At 52.0% G+C, this 23,868-nt stretch overlaps 2 protein-coding genes across 3 annotated transcripts in view; one reads left to right on the top strand and one right to left on the bottom strand.

The window, feature by feature from the left end:
• Nucleotides 1-7,223: 7,223 nt before the first annotated feature.
• On the top strand, nucleotides 7,224-14,871 carry MYL2 (myosin light chain 2). Its single transcript, XM_037052609.1, has 7 exons — nucleotides 7,224-7,282; nucleotides 8,586-8,675; nucleotides 10,892-10,967; nucleotides 12,146-12,250; nucleotides 12,788-12,866; nucleotides 12,957-13,005; nucleotides 14,527-14,871. The coding sequence occupies exons 1-7, from the start codon at nucleotides 7,280-7,282 to the stop codon at nucleotides 14,623-14,625; spliced, it is 501 nt and encodes a 166-aa protein (XP_036908504.1). The 5' UTR covers nucleotides 7,224-7,279; the 3' UTR covers nucleotides 14,626-14,871.
• A 2,183-nt stretch (nucleotides 14,872-17,054) lies between these two features.
• CCDC63 (coiled-coil domain containing 63) overlaps nucleotides 17,055-23,868 on the bottom strand; it is a 33,353-nt gene continuing 26,539 nt past the window's right edge. For both annotated transcript variants that reach the window (XM_037052088.1, XM_037052089.1), the window contains 3 exons: nucleotides 21,886-22,078; nucleotides 19,094-19,297; nucleotides 17,055-17,170 (listed from right to left, as the gene is read on the bottom strand). In XM_037052088.1, coding sequence (XP_036907983.1) covers nucleotides 17,055-17,170; nucleotides 19,094-19,297; nucleotides 21,886-22,078 — 513 coding nt within the window. The remainder of the gene's footprint in view (nucleotides 17,171-19,093; nucleotides 19,298-21,885; nucleotides 22,079-23,868) is intronic.

Raw genomic sequence — 23,868 nt, 5'->3', positions numbered from 1 at the left:
CCAGACATGCCCCCAAATTTCCCTCCTTCCCCTGGACCAGGCAGGAGACACCAGCAGGAAAGGCAAAGGTGCCCAGCGGACTTCAGCACCTAGACGGACTCCAATTCTTTCTTGGCAGGGAACGGTCTCTCCCTTCACAGTCATACTTCACAGTCATACCCGAGGTCAGCAGTTCTCAACTGGGGCTGATTTCTCCCTCCCGGGCACAGTTGGCAATACCAGGGGACATCTTTGGTGGGGGAGAGGGGTTTCTACTGGCATCTACTGGGTAGATGCATGGTGCTCAACACCCTAGAAGGCCTAGGACAACCCCGGGCCCCGTGACAAAGATGACCTGGCCTAAAATGTCCATAGACCTTCGGCTGCAACTCCTGCTCCAGGACCACAGCCTCCAAGCCAGAAAGGCGGCGGGGGGGGGGGGGGGGGGGGGGGGGGNGAGGGGGGGGGGGGGGGGGGGGGGCAGGGGGGCAGGCCCTGCAGTGCAGCGTGTTAGCTGAAGACACGCTGAAAGATCCTTCACCTGAGAACCTCAGGTCGGAGGGCCAACGAGTTGGGAGCATGACCTTTACACAGCTCCAGAGAGGGAATTAGTGCAGGTTCAGCTGTCAGGATGCCTTGTCTCAGCAAAGGGGCGCCCACAGGCGGGCAGAGGAGAGTGCGGACAAGCTGGTGGGGGTTGGCCAGGGCAGCAGCTGTTGTTGGAATAGGAGCCTCACCAAGAAGAACAATGTCCCCGGAATGCCAGGCACACCACGGTGACAGCTGAGCCTGCGGGGTGGGCGGGCGGGGGGCAGGCATGTGAAGGGCACTGGAGAGGATGGAGCTGTCTGGGTGCCTCTGCCCCCCACACAGGCAAAGCGGATCATCCAGGGCTAAAAATACCAGGAACAAAAAGGCCATCAAAGGGTTGCCTGGCTGCCTGGGGCTGGATCGGACCCCTGGGGCTCCCTGGGAGTGGCGAGAGCTGGGGTCTGTCCCCGAGCCCTGAAACCCAATACTAGGGTGTGGAAACCTTCATGCAGCCGTGGAGCCTGATGTTCCGGGTTCAGGTCCGACAGGCACCGGCAGAGGGGCCCTACAGAGTGACTGCTCTTCTGAGCCTCAGGGTCCTCACCTGAAAAATGTTCTGATACTAATACTGGTTCCTTCCTCGCCATGTTGTGAGGATGAAGTAGATGGTAGGCAAAGCACTCAACACAGTTCCTGTCACACAGGAGGCTCTAGAGAAGTGGGACAGTGGCCATTTGATTTCTTCGGGGACTTCAGCTGGGTGAGCTCACAGAGCGGCAGCTGGGTGTGGCCATGGTGGGCAGGCAGGCTGTCCCCAGTCCTCATTACTTTCCCCCAGGGATCCGGCACAAGCCTTAATATCACCCCCCCCCCCCAAGACTCGGCCAGCTCGTGTGCATCCTTCCTCTGCCATGAAGGGATCACTGAAGGCAGGGACATGTCCACAAGTGAAAAGTGTCCAGCAAGGGTCCCAGGGCATCTTCCCAGGAGCTCTGCATGAGCGACCTGGAGGGTGAGGTGGGGCAGGAGCAGGAAATGAGGCTGGAAAGGTCACCAATAATAACAGCACACACAAATGGGCACGTGTGTGTACACATGCACACTTGAACCCGTGGCGCGGGTGCTCTGTGCCTGGCACTGCACAAAGCCCCTCACATGGACCACATGAGTCAGCACACGGAGGGCGCTTGGAACAGTGCCTGGCGCCCGATAAACGTTAGCTGCTACCATCAGTGTTGCAGTTATCTAGGTTGACTTTAAAGACACTCTCCTAAGGTCAGCACCATTGTTTCCCCCATTTATCAAGTAAAGAATCGGAGGCTTAGGGTCTCCGATTAAGTCACTTGTCCAGGGATCCACTGTCGAGGAAGTAGCAGAGCTGACCTGGCACCCAGCTTTCAATCACTGTACCATTCTGGTGGGCCAGGGTCAGGTGGCCAAAGATTTTAACTGCCAAGCCGAGGAGGGGAGATTTCCTGAGGGAGTGGGGAACCACCGAGTGAGTGTTCTGGAATGTTATATGGGTCATCATCAGAACTGGGTATCAGGGAAAGTATCTGGAGTCTATTGGAGGCAAGAGAGGAGAGGCCCCAAACCAATCAGGAGCTACTAGTACAAGCCAGCTCTGGGGCAGGACGAGGAGGGGTGGGGAGGAAAGGATTCGAAAGACACTGTAGAGGCAGAGTAGACAGATTTTGTCACCAATGGCACAGAATCAAGATGGCTGAGGATTTTGATCTGGGTGCCTAAGAGGGCCAAGAAGCCATTAATAGAAAAAAAGGGTAAGGGAGAGGAAAGAAAATGAATCTGCATTTGCTATCACTTTTATCCCCTGTCCCCCGGGACACAGGTGACAGCCAGCACTCTGGAATAAGCTGACACTGACTGAACGAACACTCACTGTGCGCCCAGCGGTGCCCTAGCAACTTACACGTATGAATGAACTCATCCGACCCTCACAGGAACCACTACCAGCCCCATCTCACAGATGAGGAAACTGAGGTGCAGTTTGCTGATGTCGCTTGGCCAAATTGAACTTGGTATACAGTGGGTGCCCCAGCAAAGTGGCTGGCCCATCTGCCCTGGGTATAAGGCCTGATCCCCTTCCTGGAGAAGCAGCCTTCCCCCTTGGCAGCTCTCGCTGACGCCTGGGTGCCCTGACACAGGGAGATAGGCACTATCTCTTGATGACAGAGTCTATCCGTCACCCGGATTGGGGCTGGCAGGGCCCGGTATTCCTTTGTTCCGTTCGGGGAGGGCTGACTTCCCACCCGCCTTAAAGGGGCATTACACTCCAAGGCAAGCAGACCCCCTAAGGTAGTTACTTCCAATGGTGTCAGACTGAACACCTCTGCACACGTTCCCAAATATGAATGTTACCAAGTTAACTTTCAATTTCCCGATGTCAGTGCATGGACTCATTTGCTCTGCCGCAGAGTTTCGTAAAACAACCATATGGAGAAGGGTTTCCTTTTTACCTTACGAGGTCGGATCCAATGCCTTTGATTTGAACTCAGGGAACTGAAGAGGAAAAAGTGTCTTCAGAAGAAAGGAATTTTAAAAAATGCCTCCAGCTGAAGCTGGACAAAAACATCTAAAACCCCCAAAACTGGAGATGTGGATTCCCACCTCCTTGTATGAAATGAAAGATGCAAAGTCTGAAATGGCCAAACCAGCAGCAGATCTTCCCACAATGTTCCGATCTCCTGACGGTGACTGTGTCACTCCTTTGTAAAACTGTATCTAATCCTTTCTGGGAAAAGGTGTGTTCAGTTTTTATTTTGTTCCTGGCTCAGCTGGTGCTCTAGCATGTGTGAGCCGTGCCCGTTGTGAGAGCTGCCTCTGCCACCAGCCTCCCCGGCCAGAGAGGAGAACACGCATCCCAGACATGCATCCCACCCTCATCAGGGAGGTGAGGGCTCAGGACGCCTCGAAAGGTCTACAGGTTCACCAGTCATCGAGTAAAAAGGCCCAGGTGGCCAATGTGTGTATGTGCATGAGTTCTGATGCCATTACTCTGTGAAAAAGTGCATTTTTATGCACATGGTATGATAGTCATGTGAAAACAAGGCATATTTTTATGGGCAAATGGGGGGGGGAGTGAGAAAATGCAATGTAGTATCCTGAATTAAATCCTGGACCAGAAACAAAGACCATAGTAGGGGAAAAAACAAAACTGAAATTCAGATCAAGCCTCGACTTCAGTCGATAGTAATGTACCAACATCCATCCCTTAGCTTGTCCAATGTCCCACAGTAACGGAAGATGTTAACACTTGGGGGAACTGGGTATGGGGTATATGAGAACTTTGCAACTTTTCTGTAAATTCTAAAATTAAAACTTTATTTTTAAAAAGTCTGGAAGGAATTTTATAAAGTTCCTGAATGACAAAACTAATCGACAGGCTTGAGGTAAAAAAAAATGGTCCCTGTGGGGGCTGCTGGTGGGTATGGGCCACCGTGGGAAGCTCTGGGAGTTGGAGTGTCCTGCGTCTCGCCTGGGGGGTGGTGACAGGGTGTGTGTACATGGGAAAGCTCACCACACTGGGCACTTCGGGGCTGTGCACCTCACTACAGGCGTAGCTCTGTTTTTGTTTTTTTAAAGCACAAAGAATAAAAACTCTGGTCAAGATTTCACACCAAATCACAAACACTAGTGTCCTCTGGGGAAGATCTGGCCAAAGTGACAGAAAGGAAGTATTCTATCAGCAGTCAAACTATCTCTGTAACGTTTTAAACTGTTTTATGCTAAGAAGGCATTCCCACTTATATTGCATTAATTGAACATTGCACAGACATGCAACATGCATGCAGAGAAGGGGGCAGATCATAGAAGCACGGCTCAGTGAATCTTCCCACACGTAACCTATAGGGGCAGCCAGCACCCACACCCAGATACAATCCCAGTGCCCCCAGTTACTCCTCATTTTCCTTAAATTCCAATTTAACTGGCATTCTGTACAAAGCTTTTTTTTTTTGCGCTAAGCCTGACAACTCACTGCCAATGGCCCCTGACGTCTACTTCCTTCCACTGGCCTAACAGCCAGACTCGTTTTTGCCAGTTATCATTGTGCGACTGAAAATGCTAACGTTCACTTTCGAAAAGTATCAGAGCAGTGATCTGCAAAGCGGAAATCGAAGGCTTACAGAAATGCAGACGTTCCTTACTTGTCTCCTCTCCTCCCGCCGAGCCCTCCTTCCATCACACGGAAAACACTGCGGACTCAGGCAAAGGCGTTGGATCCAGGTTCAAATGAAGGAACCGGTGCTGAGATGCTCCCGTCAGGCTCCACGTGGCGGTTGGAGAGAAGCTCCTCCAGGATTTTCGCGGTCAAGGCCACATTTTCCAGGCCTGACAAAAGGTTAGTAACTTCCTGGTCCCAAGTTCGGAGGTGGTGGGGGGAGGAGGGAGGGGGGCCCAGGTCTAACAGTCAAGCGCCCCAAAATAATCCCAGTGCCTGACACTCACAATGCGTTCATCTGATTGCATCCTCCTGACACCCCCAGGTTACAGATGAAGAAACCGAGACTCAGAGAGGGGAACACATCTGTCTGAGGCCACACAGTTGGCCTGGCTTCATGCCTCGGTTTATCCGATTCCCAAACCCTGGGGCAGCCACGCCAGGTCATTTTCAGGAGAATCAAAAGGAAATCTCTCTGCTGTCCTCCCGCTGGCAGAGGAGGGGAGCCGGGGGGGGGGGGGGGGGGGGGGGGGGGGGGGGGGGGGGGGGGGGGGGGGGACTCGGCTCCGTGGGCCGCAGTCCCCTGTTCGCTGCCTGCTCGCATCCGGGGTGACCGAGGCAGAGCCTGGGCCTGTCGGAGTTCTCTGCGGCTGGAGCCTCGTTCCTTCCGCCAGGCTGCCTCCCAGTCCCGGAGTTGGCGGATTTCACCTGGACAGGGGCCGCGCGTGGGGGGCCTGCCCCGCGTGGGGGTCCTGCAGGTGCCCTTCTCCCCTTGCACGAGCCGTGTTTGAACGCAGGGGTCCACTTCTGCACGGGTTCTTGCCCCCAAGACACCGTTGGCCCTTCATATCCACGGGCTTCACATCCGGGGATTCCACCAGCCTCAGCGGGGAAACTTGTCTTCGCATTCGCAGCGGCGGATTCCCACCCGCGGGGTGAACGCCGGCTCCACCCGCAGTTTGTCGAATCTGCGGAGGCGAAGGGCCGGCTGTGGAGTCAGAAGTTGCACACGGGTTTCCTGGGGGGCTGGCTGGCGCCCCAAACCTCGCGTTGTTCAAGGGCCAACTTGTACGGATTTATGTTCCGCCTCTCCCTCTGAACCATTTATTTATTATCCGCCTCTCTTTGTGATTTGGCTCCGAGGTATGATTCCCTGCACATCGTTTTCCTGGCCACTACATGGATTGCAAAAGAGACCACCCTTTTTGTCAATCTATCGCCTTAATTTTCTAGTTCAAAAATCAGGTCTTAAAATCCAGGAAGTCAATTTTGGGTTTCACGTGTGTCTCCCTAAATTTTGTTTGGTTTTCTCTTCCTTAGAGGCAAGAACTCTGGGCCCAGCACCCACACCCACTAAATAAGGCCACGGCTTGATCCCAAGGATGCCCTCAGGCCAGAGGAGGAAACCAACGACTACTAAATCCCGTGTTCTGACAGCAAGCTGCTTTTTCCAAGACTAAGGCGAAGCCTGGACTCTGGAAGCAAATGGGCCTCATATCCACTCCCAGTTCCACGGCTGCCTGACCCCAGCCAGGGAAGCTCACTTCCCCTCCTGGCCTCAGTTTCCCCATCTGTGAAATGGGAACATAGAGGATGAGGCAGTCCCTACCCCACACAGGTGGCTGGAAAATTCAATACAAGCCTAAGACTTGTTTTCTTGGTGACCAGCACATAGTGAGTGCTCGGTAAGTGAGTTATTTCTTCAGTCAAGCAACAAGCATTTGTGGAGCCATTGCCTTGACCTGGTCATGAGCTGGGAACGAAAGAAATAAGTGGATTCCATAGTATATCAGGGGGTGAGAAATGCCGCAGAGAAAAACAGAGAAGGGGGCCGAAGTGAGGGGCGAGAATGGCTGCTTTGCTAAGGNTCAATACAAGCCTAAGACTTGTTTTCTTGGTGACCAGCACATAGTGAGTGCTCGGTAAGTGAGTTATTTCTTCAGTCAAGCAACAAGCATTTGTGGAGCCATTGCCTTGACCTGGTCATGAGCTGGGAACGAAAGAAATAAGTGGATTCCATAGTATATCAGGGAGTGAGAAATGCTGCAGAGAAAAACAGAGAAGGGGGCTGAAGTGCAGGGCGAGAATGGCTGCTTTGCTAAGGGAGGTGGGAAAGTGACCTTGGAGCAAAGGTCTGAAGGAGGGGAAGGGTGTTGGGCAGAAAAGCACTCCAGGTAGAGGGAACTGCTGGTGCAAAGGCCCTGAGGTGGGGCCTGTGCCTGATAACGTTAGAGAATTTTAAGTCCCCTCTCCCTGCCATTTTCTCTCTCAAAATTGACAAGCACAAGTGTTGCCCGCCCAAGCGCTGCTGACAGCATCTCTCTCCACGACCCCACCGCCTGTCTCTTCAACCTTGAATGCCTTTTTGGGTCTCAAGTGTCACCAGGTGGTGAGTGAGCTGCCCTTACTTCAGAAGAATGGCATGGGCGGGGGTGGGGGGGACCTTAGGTGGCGCCCGCCCCACCTATTACTGCCAAAAGTGGTCATGGGGTTATTTTTAAGCACGGGGAGGAAGTATTTATTGTTCCGGCCACAGAGGGCGGGCAGCCTGTGGGATTGTTCTAGGGAACCAGCACTGTCCTTTCCACCATGGTGAGTAGCGAGGGCTCTGGGAGCGGAGTGATGCTCAGTGGGAGAGAAGGGGATGCCACCGACCAACCGGCAAAGGACCAAAGGGGAGCCGGGGGCGGTGGCTTTCGAGGACCCCAGGCCCTGGTGGAAAAAGTGCTGCTTGCTGTGTGTGCATCGAGGAACCCCAGTCAATGCCCTGATAAGCCACAAATAACAGCAGCTCCCGGGGAATTACAAAAACAAAATAAGAGAGTTGGCTTTTTTATGGCTTGTCTACTGACCTCTGGAGGAATCAATAACTCCCAGGGCTGGCAAAATGGGATTGAACACTTTTAAGGATCAAATTGTAATTCTTTTCTCTTGTTCAGGCAGCTGGGGAAAAGATCTTTTTGTTTTCACCTTTTGAACTTGCAAAATTAAAATCTTTCTCCATGTGTTGTTTGGTTAGGTGTCTCCCTCCCGAAGCAGGAAGCCCTCAAATTAGGGGCAGCATAGGAGACGGGTTAGAGGGGCACAGACTCTGGAGCCAGACTGCTCAAGTTCAACTCCAGCTCTGCTTTTTCTGGTGGCTGTGTGACCTTGGGCAAGTGGCCCAACCTCTCTGAGACTCAGTTGCCTCCCCAGTAAAATGGTGCAGAAACAATAGCATCCATTTGGCAGAGGAGTCGTGAGGACTAAATGAAATAATGTATGTACAGTTTCTAAGCATTTGCTGTAACTATTTAAAGTCAGAGAGAAGAGTGTGGGGGGAAATGTGAACTCGCTCTTCTCTGCCGTTTGCACGGTGCAAGGCCAGAACATTTAGAGAGATTTCGCTGCCATTTGGATCAAGGAAAAATCATGTGTAGGGGTGGGGGAGCTGTAACACCCTGAAAGAGTGTCATTTCATCTCTGCGTTCCTCATGGTTTTGTGAGCCTGACTCCCCCCGCCCACCCCAACCAATCAATTTCCTTCTGTGCATTGCTGAACTTTTTGTGAAGTGCATTATTGGAACAGAAGCAGCTGGACCCGGCCAGGGCTGATCTGAAAGGGTGGCCTCCATCCTCGGAGACACATCTCCACCTCTCCAAGTTTTCAGAAGGAGCTGCCATAAGATCCACAATCTCTTATGATCCACGAGAGCCAGGGGGCCTTTGGGAAATGTCACTTGGTGTCTTTTCATCCCACCAGCATCACTGTTTTGGGAAGAGTGTGGACGCCATACCCCCATTTCACAGATGAACAGCTGAGGCTCGCCCAGAACAGAGATAAGGCCTGACCCCATTTTCTCATTTCCAGCTTCTGACTCTTTTAACCGATGCTTTCCCCCCACCCCCACCCCAGGCACCCAAGAAAGCCAAGAAGAGAATAGAGGGAGCCAACTCCAACGTGTTCTCCATGTTTGAGCAGACCCAGATTCAGGAATTTAAGGAGGTGGGTGCAGCTGTGGTATCATCGGCCTGGAGGCAGACTCCCCATCCCCGCCTCCCCCAATTTGGGAGTACCTTCCCCTCTTCCGTTCCAAGTTCCCTGAAGGGACCTCTGGCTTAGATGTCTTTATCCTCCAAACAACCCCAGATTCAATCTGCACGCGCGTGTGACCCACTTGAAGAAATTATTTTGAATAACTTTTTCTAGTCATTAAAGTAAAGCCTTTTTTTGTTGTTGTTGTTGAAAATGTAGGAAAGCTTCAGAAAACACAAATGACCTGTAATTCTACCACCCAGAGATAGACCGTCCGCTGACATTTGGGTACATACCCTTCCAATCACTTTGGTTACATATGTATCTATTTCTTAATGAAAGTGATGACCTTCTGCACATGCTGATTAGTGCCTGGTGTTTTTCTCTGAGCAACTCAGTAACAATATTCTCTACGGTTTATTGAAACCACTTCCTATGGTGGGATGTTACATGTGCTTAGAATGTTTTACTCTTATGCATAACACATCTTTGCTTGTATCTCTGGTTATTTCCTTGGAGTAAAATCCTAAAAGCAGACCTGCTCGGTCAAAGGAATTTTTTTTTTTTAAAAAAGGAACTAAAAACAACTAGAATCCCTGGTCCAAATTGTCCTCCAGAAACGAGATGTGAATTCCTACTCCTACTGGCCCCGAGAGGAGAACATGCCCCCCCTCCCCGCCCACATCTCTCTCAACTTTGGGCATTCATAGTCTAAATTATTATTTTTGCCATTCTGTGAGGTAAAAAGCAATGTCTCTTGGATTTCAAATTTTATAGTCCTTGATTCTTAAAAACCAGCGGGGCCTGAAACCCAATCACCTGCTGCCAGACTCTGCCTTTTGAAGCAAACAGGTTACCAGCTGGGCCAAAGCGTGCCACCTCCTGAAGGTTTGGGGGGACGGACAGTTCCCTCGCTTTCCAGCAGCGGTGACCGGTGCTCCCCGAGTCACCCTCACTCCCTCCTGGCCCTGCGGAGGAAGGCATGCTAAGCTACGCTAGATGCCAGCGTGTTTGATAGCAAAGGGGAAACCAGCAGGACTTCCAAATTGGACGCGCACACTTGCACCATTTGTCCCCCACTAACATTCAGATCACAGGAATGTCATGCCCCATAGGCCACCAGGGAAGGAGGAATTCCTGGGATGAAATGTCATATCTGACCCTGAAATAGTCACCCTCTCCCTCACCCCCTCCCACCCTCAGAGAAGAGATCAGCTCCCAGTGGGGTGGGCAGGGGCTACAAACACTTTCAACATCAGCTGTGTCAGAGAACTCAGAAAATGTCAAGACGACGCGCCATTTGCAAAGCGCCTGGGCATTCGCAGAGCACTGAGAGTCTCCCCGCCTGCTGTCTGGGGAAGATCACCCCAGACGACATGGGCTGGCAAGTTGGGGAGCAGACATGAGACCCTAGTTTTCAACTTGTTTTTTTTTAACAACAGCTTTATAGAAACATAATTCACCTACCACAAATTTGCAGTTTTTAGGTAAGTGTGCAATTCAGTGGCTATGTAGGTCAATCAGAGGGTTTCGTGACTGTTACCCCTGCCTCCTATCAGAACATTTTCATCACCCTCAAAAGCAACCTCATGCCCTTCAGCAGGCACTCCACACTTTCCTCCTCCCCCAGCCCCTGGGGACCACTGATCTATGTTCCGTCTTGATGGATGTGCCTGTTCTGGACATTTCATAGAAGTCGAATCACACAGTAGGTGGCCTTTTGTGCCTGGCTTCTTTCAACTTAGCATCCCGTTTCAAGGCTCTCCTACACGGTAGCATATGTCATTGTTTCCCCTCTTGTTCTGGCTGATGAGCATCCGGCTGCAGAGAGAGGCCCCATTTGGTTTATCCATCGCTCCCCTGCTAGACATGCGGGCTGTTTGCAGCTTGAGGCTTTAACGAATTGTGCTGCAATGGACGTTCACGTTCAGGTGTTTGTGCGGACAGATGCTTTCATTCTCTTGACTAGAAACCCGGCACATGAATTGCTGGATCACACGGTAACTCTATGCCTAACATTTGCAGGCACACCCAGGCTGCTTTAAGCCTTTGACTCTGGATCCAATGTCCTTCGGTGTTCCGTGAAAATCCCAGAATCCCATTCCCCCCTTCTCCGTGGCCCAGCCTCTGGGGCTCCTCCCCACAATGTCTCCCACCCTGACCAGCCAACCACCTCCCTTTCACAGGCCTTCACCATCATGGACCAGAACAGGGACGGCTTCATCGACAAGAATGATCTGAGGGACACCTTTGCTGCTCTCGGTACGCTGCCCACTCTGGGGCCGGGAGGTGGGGCCGTCGCAAAGGTGAAGAGCTTGTCATCTTCCCGAGAAACCGCTCAGGCATGACTGCCATTTAAGACAGGTTTCAGAGGATAGCAAAGGGGGGTTTACTCTTTGAGTGTCTTCACATTTTTTAGTAACTCTTTCTTTGTGCGATTTAAATGCAGTGGTAGCTCACAATAAAAAACTTGGAAAGTTTAGAAAAGTATAAAGGAGAAACACTACCCATTAGGCCACTCCCCGCTATTAACATTTCAGCCTCCCAGTCTTTTCTAGGTAAATGGGGTGGGGAGTTAATAATTGGAATCATTCTTTTCTGGAATCATTCTTTTTTTTAAAAAAAGATTTTTTTATCAACCAAATTGGCTAAGAGATTTTATTTTATTTTGAGAAGGGAAGGGAGAGAGAATGAGAGGGATAGATACACTAATGTGAGAGAGAAACATCTATACGCGCCCCAACAGGGGACTGAACCTGCAACCCAGGCATGTGCCCTTACCAGGAATTGAACCCGCAACCTTTTGGTTTGTGGAACAAACCGAATGTCACCCCCCCCACCCCCCACTCCCTGAACTCAGGGCCACCGTGGACAGTGGCACAGGCAGCACCCCACCTGGTTCTACAGCACAGCCACTGTGGGTTTTCATAGTCAAAACATCGATTGTCTTAAGAAGGGGGGTATTTTTCTGATTTGCACAAAGGTGCCCTCCGGGCCTGTGGGAAGGGCTGGCCTAGGCAGGTGACCAGAATCCCCACGGCTGTGTGAGTGATAGCAGGTGTAACCCGAATAAGCTCCCTCCAGTGATTCTGACCTGCCTCTCCCACCTCCAGCTGGGAAGAGCTAATTTACAAGATGACCATTTCTCATTTGAGGAAAATGTTAAAATACCTGTATACAATGCCCCAGGTTCTAAAGACACTACTTTAAAAATAACTAACCCCTCCTACACTGGAGTTTGGGTTGCTTCCAGGTGTCTATGATAAATAACACTGTCGAGAACATCTTCTCGCGTGAATCTTTGGCCCGCCCACTCGGTCTCTGATGATTCTCAGACTAGGTGCCCCGGAGTGGAATTCCAAGAGCAAATGCCAGCGTCCCGAGAGCCGTTTCTGTCCCCGCCCCCCCCCGGGGCCCTGAGTGCGTGCTTTCTGTCCTAGGGCGTATGAACGTGCAAAATGATGAAATCGACGCCATGATCAAGGAAGCGCCAGGTCCCATCAACTTCACGGTGTTCCTAACAATGTTCGGGGAGAAACTTAAAGGTACGTTTGTGTGCGTCTGTGTGTCTGTGTGTCTGTCTTTACGTGCCTTCCTCTTTGGGTATGAATTCAAGCCCTAGGAGAATAGACAAAGATGACCAGAAGGGGAGGCAGAGGGACGCTGGGGGAAAAAAAGGAAAAACAAAACAAAACCACCAGCAGCTAACAGTGCTCCAAGCCTGCCCTGAGCCAGGCCTCAGGCTAAGCACTTACGTGCGCAACCTCACCTCATAGCACCTGGGAGGCAGGTTCTGTTCCCGTCCCCAGTGCACAGACGGGGGACTGAGGCTCAGAGACAGAGAGTCACGTACCTAACAAGTGCTGGAGTCTGGATTCTCTAGATCCTTGTTCAAACTTGGGTTTTGCTCAAAAGTAATCGGATTTGCAGCTCACTCTTTTAAAATATCAAGGCTCAGAGCTCAGAGGAAGGCAGGGTCTCGGCAGCATAGACTGCCCACCCCTCCCCCTGGGGGGCTGGGGTCCCGCTTCCTGGGGTACGACAGGTCCCCAGGCATGTCTCAACCCTGCTTTCTGTTTCAGGGGCAGACCCGGAGGAGACCATTCTCAATGCGTTCAAAGTGTTTGACCCTGAAGGCAAAGGGGTGCTCAAGGCTGATTAGTGAGTGGGATCTGTGGGGGCGGACGTGGGTGCTCCCTGCTTCCCCCCAAGCCCGGCCCACGTGGTACCAACACTGTTCTCTCTCTGCAGCGTTAAGGAGATGCTGACCACACAGGCGGAGAGATTTTCCAAGGAGGAGGTAACAGAGCCCTTTGGGCGCCCTCTGCACCCCAGTTCCAGTTCCCTTCCAGGGGCTGCGTCACCCTCTTTTCTAAAGCGCTCCTGACCCCACGCTGGGAGAGAGCCCACTGTTGTTTATGGGGCCCTTAGCGCGTTTCATTCTCTCAGTCATCCCGTGAGGCCAGAATGAGTATGACTGTCATTTAGAGATGGAAAACTGAGGCCCAGGAAAGTAAAGTCGCTTGCCTGAAAGGACATCACGGATGCTGACTGCAGGTCTGTCTGACCCCAGGTCTGCCTTCCCACAATGCAGAGCGCCTGGTTCGGGCATCTGAGGGAGTAAAGGTGGCGTGCAGAGTACCGGCTACTGTTGTGTAGGCTACGCCCTGCACGGTTCTCCCGGACGCCTGCCGTTCTTGTAACATGTATCACAGAGTATGTCTTTGTTGCAGTATTGTTGCAGCAGATGGCAGCACAGTGTCTTTTATAATTTTGTTTTTTTTCAAATCAGACTATATGAGTTTTCTGGCAGGGGGCAGTAATGTGCCTGGAAGAAGGGACATTGGATAATTCGCCACAAGTCCTGGATGAACAAGCAACAGTCCTGTCACTGTTAATGTTTAAAACAGGCCCTTCGCAGGCCTGATCCTTTCGAGTGCCACATTTCACTGACAATTTCATTTAGATTTTCCCCCCCAACACTTAGGCAGTTGAAAGAGCCTGCCTTTGCCTCCCACCAGCTCTGTGACTTTGCACCAGCTCCTTGACTTCACTGGGCCTCAACTTCCCCATCTGTAAAGTAAGGCCAGTAACATGGCTCACCTCATAGCACTGTGAGGGTGAGAGGAGGTCCTATGTGCAAAGTGCTGACATGTGATCAGGGCAGTGTTATCCCCTGTTGGCTATTAATAGTCTGTATATATTTTTTAATAACCAGTCATTTTTTAAATGTGGAAATTGCATTTTAAAAAAAATCTAGATTCCTAGAATCTGAATCCCTCAGAGTCTGACCTTCTTGCCCACATGGCCACATTCGGCTGGCCCTCAGCTGTTGCCACTTCTGTAAGTGGCCGGTGTGTCCCCATTTTGCCACAGTCCCCACCAGGCCCACCAGACTCCCTCACAACCTGTTTTACCCACCACAGCTTGGGCTCTGGGGAACATTCCTGCAAAGTGGCCCTTGGGCTCAGCCCCTGGGAAGGAAGGGCAAGGGAGCAGAAGGGCTCAAGGGAGATGCGGGCCTGAGATTCAGGCCCAACAGACGTCCTGGTCAGCACTCCCTGGGGCTAGAGCAGCCCGTCTGAGATGTCCCAAGTTGAGCTCCACACTGACCAGGTGGAGGCTGTGACCTTGGGTCCTGCTGCTCTGTTCTGCAGCTGGGTGACAAGGACTTCCCCGGGGGGAGGGGGGATCTAGTAGCGCATCTCCTCGTCTATGACCCCCCCACACCTCCCTGACACGGCCCCTTCATGCCCCATCCCATATCGCCCTCCCACTCCCCGTCCCATCATCCTCCGCACCTCTTGCTGGTTCATTTCAGATCGACCAGATGTTTGCCGCCTTCCCGCCGGATGTGACTGGCAACTTGGACTACAAGAACCTGGTGCACATCATCACCCACGGAGAAGAGAAGGACTAAAGGGAGGGGCTCACTGCTGGGCCTGTCTTTGTGGGGAGGGTGGCCCCTGCTCTCCTCCCCCTTGGCCCAGAAAGGCCTCCATCCCTGCCCCTGTCCTCTTAGCCTCACAGCTGCCTCGGACATCTACCTCCATCTTCCTTGCAGCCTGGGCGGCTCAGCAATGCCACGAGGCCACACACTCTGCAGGTGGAAATCCACGCAGGGGCCTCTTCAAATAAACCAGAGGTTGTGTATCTGTTCACAGCGTTTCTCTGACCGAAGTGCCTGGAGTAAGGGTGGCCCTTTGCTAGTTCCCACGGAGACAGCGAACAACTGTCATTAGTGCTGCTTTATTTAACACAGACCCTTCGCAGCCATTCAAGACTGTCGCTATCCAGGGTCACATTTTACGGGAATGTTAACGAGGGGAGCACAGCCCTTTCTCCCAAAGAGCTCCAGCATTTGCGGAGCTCAGCTTCCCGACACCCTCTCCTCTAGGGCACCAGTAGAGCGCTCCTCCCAAATGCGCTCGACAGGCCCCATGATGTTTTAAAAGGAAGAGGCCTCGCATGCATAAGGATATGGCACATTTGTCCCCGCCCCTCCCCTTAAAAATCACATCCGCTATTGTAGGAGGTCAATTTCTAATTTTAGATAAAGTAGAACTTGTCTTTACTTCTCTCCTGGCAAGTTAAGGGAGGGGTACCAATTTCTGACCCTGTCTGAGGTCTGAGAACTAAGCCTGGGCTTGAATTCACTCTTGATTTTAAGTGATCAAAGTCATCATTAATGCATTTGGGTCTACCTGGGCTTGTAAGAACCCCAATTTAGGAAACAAATGGGTTCCCATAACTAAGGAGTCCAAAGGGCTTCAGGCACAGCTGCATCTAGGAGCTCAGACAGGGCCACCAGTCCCTGAGGGGGCTTCACCGCTGCTACTTTCTGTCATGTTGCTCTGCTCTCAGCAGCAGCAAGATAGCTCCCCTCTCTCCCCTCAGCAACTTTCCTGGAAAGAGGGACCGTCTGTTCCCCTCAGCTCCCTTCCAGTCCCAGAAAAGGGCCTCCCGGGTACCTCACCAACCTGAAACAGGTGTAGTGCTCTGACTGGCAGACCTGGGTCACTTGATGAACCCTCGTTCTGGGGCTAAAATCAGCCCCTTCCCCAACCACACGGCTGTCCCCCAAAGGCAAGCCAGATGCCCTTCAGGAAGAAGGGGCGTGAACATCACACTCACACGTCTTCAAGAGAATCCCAAGAACTCAGGACAGCCACAGCGAATGGCGGGGTGGGAGCAGCAGCTGGGGTCTCCCAGAAGGCACGATGGGGTCCAGGCGGCTGGGGGGCCAGAGCTGGAGCAAGTCCTCCAGGCTCAGGAACAGCAGCAGAGGCCCTGCAGGTGGCGCTCTGGGTCCGCTCCCTCTGCCCAAACCATGACCCGGCCCCTGGCTTCCGGGACCTGGGGCAAGGGCAAAGCCAAGGGCAAGCTGGACAGGCAGTGATGGGGGGACCCCTACCCCCCACCCCATGGGGGGTGACCTACCCTGTTCCACACGCTGCCCAGAACCTGCTACCTGGGGCTCCTGCAGAAGCCTAGCCAGGGGCCTGGGAGACCTCAGAGGGGCCCCAGCTCAAGTCAGTCACGTGCTGCATGTGTTTTGGGTCACAGCATCCTGGACATGGCTCTGCAGGGACACATTCACCCTTAACACACACAAACACACATGGGGTTTACGTGTGTTAAGACACAGTTGTTACGTGGCTCCCAGTTCCTGCCTGTGAGGGGCTGCTGCACCCGTGTGACTCTGGGGCATGAAGATCAACATTTTGGCTTCACCCCAACCCTGTAGGCTTCACTCATTCTTGCTTCACCTAGGGGAGTGGTCCAGGGGTGACTGGTGCCGGGCACCCTCTCAGGTTCTCAGGGGCCATGGTGACCTCACTCAGCTCTGGCGTCCTGTGCCGGCTTTGGAGGGCAACCTCTCCTGCTCCTCGGCCTTGTTCCAGGGTGGCCCCCACTGCCCCCGCCTCCTGGTAGCGAGTGTGAAGAGGCACCGGGGTTACAGAACAAAATGTTTATTCTCTCTGATTGTGGCACCAATGTGGCCCCATCCACGTCAGACCGCTAACTTCTTCTCGGGCCTCAGGTCGTCCCCCTTTTCAGCGATGCTGCCCAGCTTAACTCCCTTCGAGACTCGCGCGCGGTGCTGTGGCTGAGCACCATCTGCCGGAGGCTGCCGTGGTCCAGGGGCTGGTCCACTGCGCCAGAAAGGGCGCGTCAGATCCAGCCGGCTTCCTTCCCAGGGCCAGTGCCTCCCGGCCCCACTCACGGGTGCCCAAGGCAAGGACATCCACGCCTGGTTTGGGGGTCCTTCACAGCACAGGGNATTCTCTCTGATTGTGGCACCAATGTGGCCCCATCCACGTCAGACCGCTAACTTCTTCTCGGACCTCAGGTCGTCCCCCTTTTCAGCGATGCTGCCCAGCTTAACTCCCTTCGAGACTCGCGCGCGGTGCTGTGGCTGAGCACCATCTGCCGGAGGCTGCCGTGGTCCAGGGGCTGGTCCACTGCGCCAGAAAGGGGGCGTCAGATCCAGCCGGCTTCCTTCCCAGGGCCAGTGCCTCCCGGCCCCACTCACGGGTGCCCAAGGCAAGGACACCTGGTTTGGGGGTCCTTCACAGCACAGGGGATTGGAGTGTGACCACTATCGGGGTTCAGGGAGGAAGAGGATAGGCTCAGGGGCGCCCAGACCCAAACTGTTTTTTTCTCCCAGGTGAGTTTGAGTTAAGCTCCAGGACACAGGGCCACTGTGAGGTTGTTCAGGATGTAGGACCAGGTCGAGTCCGGTGAATGAACGGGCTGCAATTCAGCCCCCACCTGATTGCCAAACCACGTCTACCCAGATGGGGCACTTTGGTCTAATGTTTGTTCCCAAAGGGGCTGCCTCTTCCAGTTCACACACAGGAACCATAGAGGCTAGTGAGCCTAGAGAGCCCAGTGTTCAGCAGTATTCCCCTTGAACACATCCCCCGCCAGCCTCGCCCCGCCAGCCTCCTCCTTAGGCACTCGAAGGGCCAGGGGGAGCTGTCCGAAGGCGGCTGACGCCAGACCCGGCTTCCACTCCCCTTCTGTTTCAGTTGTTTCACCGAAACCAAACAGAAGGCATGTGCGCATGCGCACGTGCGTGTTGGCAGCCCCCTCCCCCCTCCTCGACGCCCCTGCATGCTTGAAATGCTGCTCAGAGAAGAGGGGCAGCTTTCTCAGAATCTATCACCAAAGGGACACAAGGTCATTGTAAAAGAAGAAATTAAACAACACAGAACTGTTTAGCTTAGAAATGTAAAGCTCTCTGCAGACTTCTGCCCAGAACTATCCCCTATAAGTCAGCTCAAACACCCTCATTGTTCTCGTTGGCATAATCGTGGTACTTCCTGCTCTCCTCCTCTTCTCTCTCTCTCTCTCTCTCCCTCCCTCTCCCTCTCTCTCTCCCTGTCATACATCAGGGTTATGAAGACCTGTCCCGTGCATTGCAGGGCTGTGCCAACTTCCTGGCTAAGTTTACCACTGAGGACGAAATCACCCTTGGCTGAGAACCACTGAATGTATGTATATATCATATATATATTATATTATATACATTGCATTGTTTACTAGCTGCCTCATATTCTACTGTATGTAGGGATGAGCCGTACCTTATTCAACCAGTCTCTCTAATGGATGGGCAATTCAGACACTTCCAGTTTGGGGCTACAGTGAACCTCCCCCTACCTGCATCTTAGACCCCTGAAGACGTTTTTCCTGGAGGACCAGCTCCCACAGGTGGGATTACAGGCTCATTGGGTGCATTTGTCTCTCAAGCTTCCCACGCATGTTGCCAAACTGCCCTCCAACAACAGGTGGGGCCGATTTTACCCCCAGCTTCAGAGATCAGGGCTGGGTCCCCCCTGTGACGGGCGAGGGCCATGAGCTTCTGCCTCAGAGAGGAAGGAAGGCCAATGGGCCAATGCCAAAAGGGCCAGAGTTAAGGCTTCCGGCATGAACCACAGTGCACCTCCTCAGCCATGGGGTTGGGGACCTCGAATGGGACAGGGCCCCGGGAGGTCATGGATGGCGTGAGACTCGAGAGCAGAGGGTGAGGGTGAGAGATGAGATCGGGGAACCTTGTGAGCCCACAACTTGCCAATTTGGAAACTTCTGGACAGTTTAAGGTTCGTTGTAAATGGTCACAAAGTAGCTGTGAATTAAAAACATCCAGGCTAACTAAACTTTAGGATCTATGGGTTGGGCACAGGGCCACGGGGTTGGGGGGGAATGTTGTCCCCAGAGAACCATGTTGTCAGCCAAGATGGTACCCAGTGAAAGTGATGGGCCCACGAGACTCCTAAAAGGGGGGAAACTGAGGCTCAACACTGCAGACCCTCGAGAGCAAAAGCTTCCTATGAACCCTTAACCCAGCAACCAGCGGGGATCGGAGGAGAAAGAGAACTCACCTTCCTCCAACCTGTCGCTGAAGGGGTCAGCTCCAAGCACTGGGGGGAGGACCTTGAGGGGCTCTGCGCTCTTCAGGAGGGTGGCGCCGCCCCAGAAAGGGTTGGCGAAGTGCGGCGGGTGCTCGGCCTCCGCCCCTTCCATCTCCAGGATCCGCTTGTAGGACTCCAACAGCAGAAGGTCATTGGTCTTCCTTTCAATGACAGCTGGGAAACACCAAGGCGATGAAGGTCACTGCCAGGAGACCTGGCTGCGGGCAATCTCGGGGTGGTGCCCCCCTTCCTGCTGCAGAGGAAGGGAAGGGACAGGAAGTGGGGGGGCGGGTCGTGAGCTCCTGTCAGGACAATGGCTTTCTCTTGGATTTCACCATGTATTCCTGAGGGGGGCATTACCACCCCAAAAGTGTACAACTTAGTATAAATGTAAATATGCAGATAGACATACAGGACATAGACAACTATGCAGTGTATTAACAGTATGAAATTTTTATGAGGATGAGGCAATTAGGAAAAACGTATCTAAAAAGGCTCCTTAGAAGGCTGAGAAATACTAAGTATACAGTAAAAATTGGAAGCCGTGGGCGGCCCTGCTTTAAACCACTGATTTTTCCTTGGCACTCGCTCTGTCCCTGGCTTCCAGGCCTTCACTCATGCTGTTCCTTCTGCCTAGAATGCCTTTCCCTACACTCTCCTCAGAGTAACCCCTACCGATGTTTGAAGACTTAAGTCAGGCCTTGCCACCTGCAGGAATGTTTCCCTGACCTGCCCAAGTCGGGGGAGCTGTCCTCCTCACTGTCTTACATAGTCCCATGCAGCCCCTGAAGTCTGTCATTCATTCGTTCACTCATTCATTCATTTCTCAGATGATTACTGGATGCCTCCCATGCCAGGCACTGTACTAGAGATCGTGAATACATGGAAGGTGAAAACCCAATAACAAACCGGCAGCCCCTACCCTGATAAACATCATAAGCTTCCCAGTGTTTACGGGAAGATGGAGAGAAAGACAAGTTCAACAGATAAACACATGGACCCCCTCACTACCCAGACGCTCATCATCTGAATTCGGTAACCCCTGGATTTGGGTGAGTTAAGGATAAATCTCACAGTACCTATACTGCTGCTATTCTTGCTGTAAATCAGGGGCCAGACATTTGCATCTGGGACTGGCTTTCAGATCTCAAGAACCTCATAGATTCTGAGAGTGAGAACCACCTAGAGACAACCTGGGTGAGCACTCAGAGCCAGGCCTACCATGGGAGGAAATCACAGTAGGGCACGGGGTACCCAGCCCCTGACAAGGCAGCAGAAGGAGGCCTTGCTGGAGAGAGGACATTTAAGCCGAGATCTGAGGCTGAGGAAGAACCGAATATGGGACAGTTATTCCAGGAACAGCCTGTGCAAAGGCCCAGGGGTGGGAGTGAGTTGGTGAGGGAGGAGGGTTGGAAGTAGAGAGAGGAGAACGGTGGAGGTGCGGAGCAAGGAGGCAGAGCAGGACAGGAGATGAGAAATGCAAGAGAACCAGATAGGCTGTGGGCAGGAAAGAGTTAACACAGATGACAGATGTCCTCATTGGCATCCTTCCAAAGGCCCATACCTGGCATCAGGGAACCTGGATTACAGGAAGGTGCCTACCGCCATTAACCAATAAGAGTGGCTCACTTGGCCTAAACTGTGTGTGCAAAAAAAAAAAAGTAGTGCTTTATGCTAAACTCCTGCTTTCCTCCTTGGGAGTCTGATTTGGGTGTGTACTAGTCTCGAATGAACTTTCCTGGTTGACACATTTCATACGTATTGTCACAGCTCGTGGCTGGGGGACTGTGTCCTGTCTGACCCCACTGGGAAAGCGCCCTTGGAAGCTCGCTCCTCGTTTCCTCCAGACCTCACCCCAAGCGTCTTTTCCCTTTGATGATTTTGCTTTGGATCCTTTCACTGCAGTAAGTCCTAGCCACGAGTACAACTGTATGCTACGTGTGTGAGCCCTCCTCACGACTCACTGACCCTGGCGGGAGGGGACCACCCTAGGGAGTTTCCAAACACAAACTGTATCACTAAGAACCTTAGGTTTTAAGAGCAGTGGAAGCCATTCGTTCCAAATCGTCATCATCTGTGTAGGGGCAACCCTCCCTCTCTATGCTGAGCGAGCCCAAGGCCTATGACTAGAAATGTGTGTTCTGGTTAATAGGCACTGGCCACATGCCAGGCACTGCTCTGAGCGCTTGTAGTTCCTCCATTCTGATCTGTAAGCTTTTCTTTTGTTTTTCTTGTCTTGTTGCATTGGTTAGGACAACCAAGACAACATCCAATAGGAATGATGAGAGAGCAGACATCCTCGCCTTATTTCTGATCTTAGAGGAAAAACATTCAGTTTTTCACCATTAAGTATGCAGCTACTTGTAGGTGTTTTTGTTGAGAGTTTTTATCATGAATGAATGTTGAGTTTTGTCAAATGCTTCTGTTGTAATGATCACGCTGTTTTTCTCTAAGAACTATTAATTTACTCAGTCCTCCCAACAACCTTATAAGGTAGGTATTGGGTTTACCTCTTATATCTTTTCTTTCCTTTTTTTTTTTTTTTGTGGAAAAACACTAAAGCACAGAGAGGTTCAGAAAGTTGCCCAAAGTCACACAGCTTACAAGAGTAGAACCAGGATTTGAACCCAGGCAGGCTGATATGACTGCTCATATGCTTCACCACCAGGCTCACTGCCACCAAAAAAAACAAGTCCTCATGCCTGGTTACAGAAAGCTCTGGAAATGGTTCCTAAGAGTTCAACGGGACCAGCTTGACTCACCGAAGTACTGAGAAAGGTTGGTATCGGTGATGTTCCCCGTCTCCCCTAACTGCACCAGGATCTTGGTGGCATCACAGTTTATCTTCTTAAAAAGATTCTCCACTGAGCTCTTGAGATCCTCCAAGGTCTTGCTGATCTCCTTGTAGCTGTTCTCATACATATCTGCCTCCTCGGTGGTCTTCTTCAGTTTCTCCTGGAGGCAGACCCCGATTCCCACCCAGGTCAGCCAGGCTGCCACGCTGGGGTCAGCCCACCCCTGCAGACTTTCAGTGGGAATGAGGGTTCAGGACCCTGTGAGGCCAGGGTCTCCAAACTTCAGGTTTTCAAACCTCAGAGGGGGTGGGAGATCAATTTAATAAGCCTCAATCAGCATTAAAAAAAAAGAATTAATAGAACGGAAGAGAAAGGAAGAGAAAAATACTCGTATGCACTGTAGGTAATAAGGGTATTATTACGAGGGTATTGTTTAAGGTAGGTTTTATTTTACTTACACATATGTATGTATGCCTACATGTGTGCTGGATTTGTTTGTTTTTATTAAAAGCTGGTGACTCATTTTTTAAAAAACGGTGGCCCACAGAAAAAAATACATTTTACATTTGCAGCCTAATACCTACCTACCCACCTACACACGTGTGTGTTTATATATTATTTAATCAAATGAAATTAAAGTTTCACAAATCAATATTCCTATTGTATGTTCTAACATCTTCTATTATATTCTGTTCTGCCTTGTTATTTTTAAATGCTGGCTGCAATCCAACAAACCGACTTCAGCCCTCGCAGCTTAAAACACATTGATTGCTCTAGCCCGGTGGTTCTCAAAGTGGCGTCCCAGGACCGGCAGCCTCGACTTGAGTGGAGAGCTTGTTAGAAATGCATGTTAGGGGCTGCGGTCTAGACAGAGGCTCTGGGGGCGGCCCAGCAATCCGTGGTGTAATGAACCTCCAGTTGATTCTAACTCACAGTGAAGTTTAAGAACCTCTGTGAGTCCACTGGGTTGCAGTCTTAGCTTCAAGGTAACGTCACCTAGGAGCTTTAACATCGTTGCTGCCCAGACCTCAGCCTCAGAGATTCATCCGGAGCCGCTGGTCTGGGGTGCAGCCTGGGCATTGTCGGGAATGCTAAAGGCTCCGAGGCGTCCCAACTCACAGCCAGGCTGAGAACCACCGTTCCAGGCTGAGTGCCCCAGTGACTCCTTCGTCTCCTTCTGAGTCCTCCCTTGGCAAAGGTGAACCGGGCCCAGCAGGGACCAACCGCACTTCCCAGGGCTCTGCCTCAGGTCATGATTACCAGGGGTCGGCCCCATCCACACACCCATTTTCCAGGTGAAGAAACTGAGGCTCTGAGGCAAACAGCCAGGAGAAGGGAGCCAGGATTCCAACTGTGTTTCAAACACCACACCAGGCGGCTTCCTGGTCCAGCCACATTTTCCTCATAGGACAGCAAGAGCTGCCCTCTCATTCTAAAAGTGAGTCAGAAGTTCACATGATCAAAATTTTTTTTAAAAGCCTGATGTGACTGTATGACACGTGTCCAACACCTAAAATGCTCCAGGCATTTTATATGCATCATCTCAATTTATCCGTACAATGGTCCCTGTTTTCAGATGAGGAATATTGAGGTCAGAGAAGACAGGTGAACTTGTTTATAGCTCCCCGTATCAAGTCATCTAACTACCTGACCTTGGGCTCAACTCTTTATTTGGACAAGGGGAAAGTAGCAGTCCTATGAGGTGAGCATGATTATTATCTCCATTTTACAGGTGAGAAAACTGAGGCTCAGAGAGGTTGAACCACTTTCTCAAAGTCACACAGCTAGGAAGGGACTTTTCTGAGACTCATACCCGAGCATTGGTTCCCAGGGCCTGGCTGCTTAACTCCTATGCAAAACCCACTTAGAAACTGGCCCCGTTTCTCCTGGAGGGGCAGCCAATGGCAAAACGGAAGGTGTGCAGAAAGGGCCCAAGAACAGAGCAGATGG

This window comes from Sturnira hondurensis, unplaced genomic scaffold, assembly GCF_014824575.4.
Source record: "Sturnira hondurensis isolate 20B ecotype Veracruz unplaced genomic scaffold, ASM1482457v3 Scaffold0007406, whole genome shotgun sequence".
Classification (NCBI taxonomy): Eukaryota; Metazoa; Chordata; class Mammalia; order Chiroptera; family Phyllostomidae; genus Sturnira; species Sturnira hondurensis.
The sequence above is the reverse complement of the archived record's forward strand: the minus strand, read 5'-3'. Positions and strand labels throughout refer to the sequence as shown.

What these genes read in the sequence shown, in the direction of transcription:
- MYL2 (XM_037052609.1), top strand. An exon ending in GGGGTGCTCAAGGCTGATTA is followed by an intron (nt 12,867 to 12,956) that starts GTGAGTGGGATC and finishes CTCTCTCTGCAG; the next exon opens with CGTTAAGGAGATGCTGACCA. An exon ending in AGAGATTTTCCAAGGAGGAG is followed by an intron (nt 13,006 to 14,526) that starts GTAACAGAGCCC and finishes GGTTCATTTCAG; the next exon opens with ATCGACCAGATGTTTGCCGC.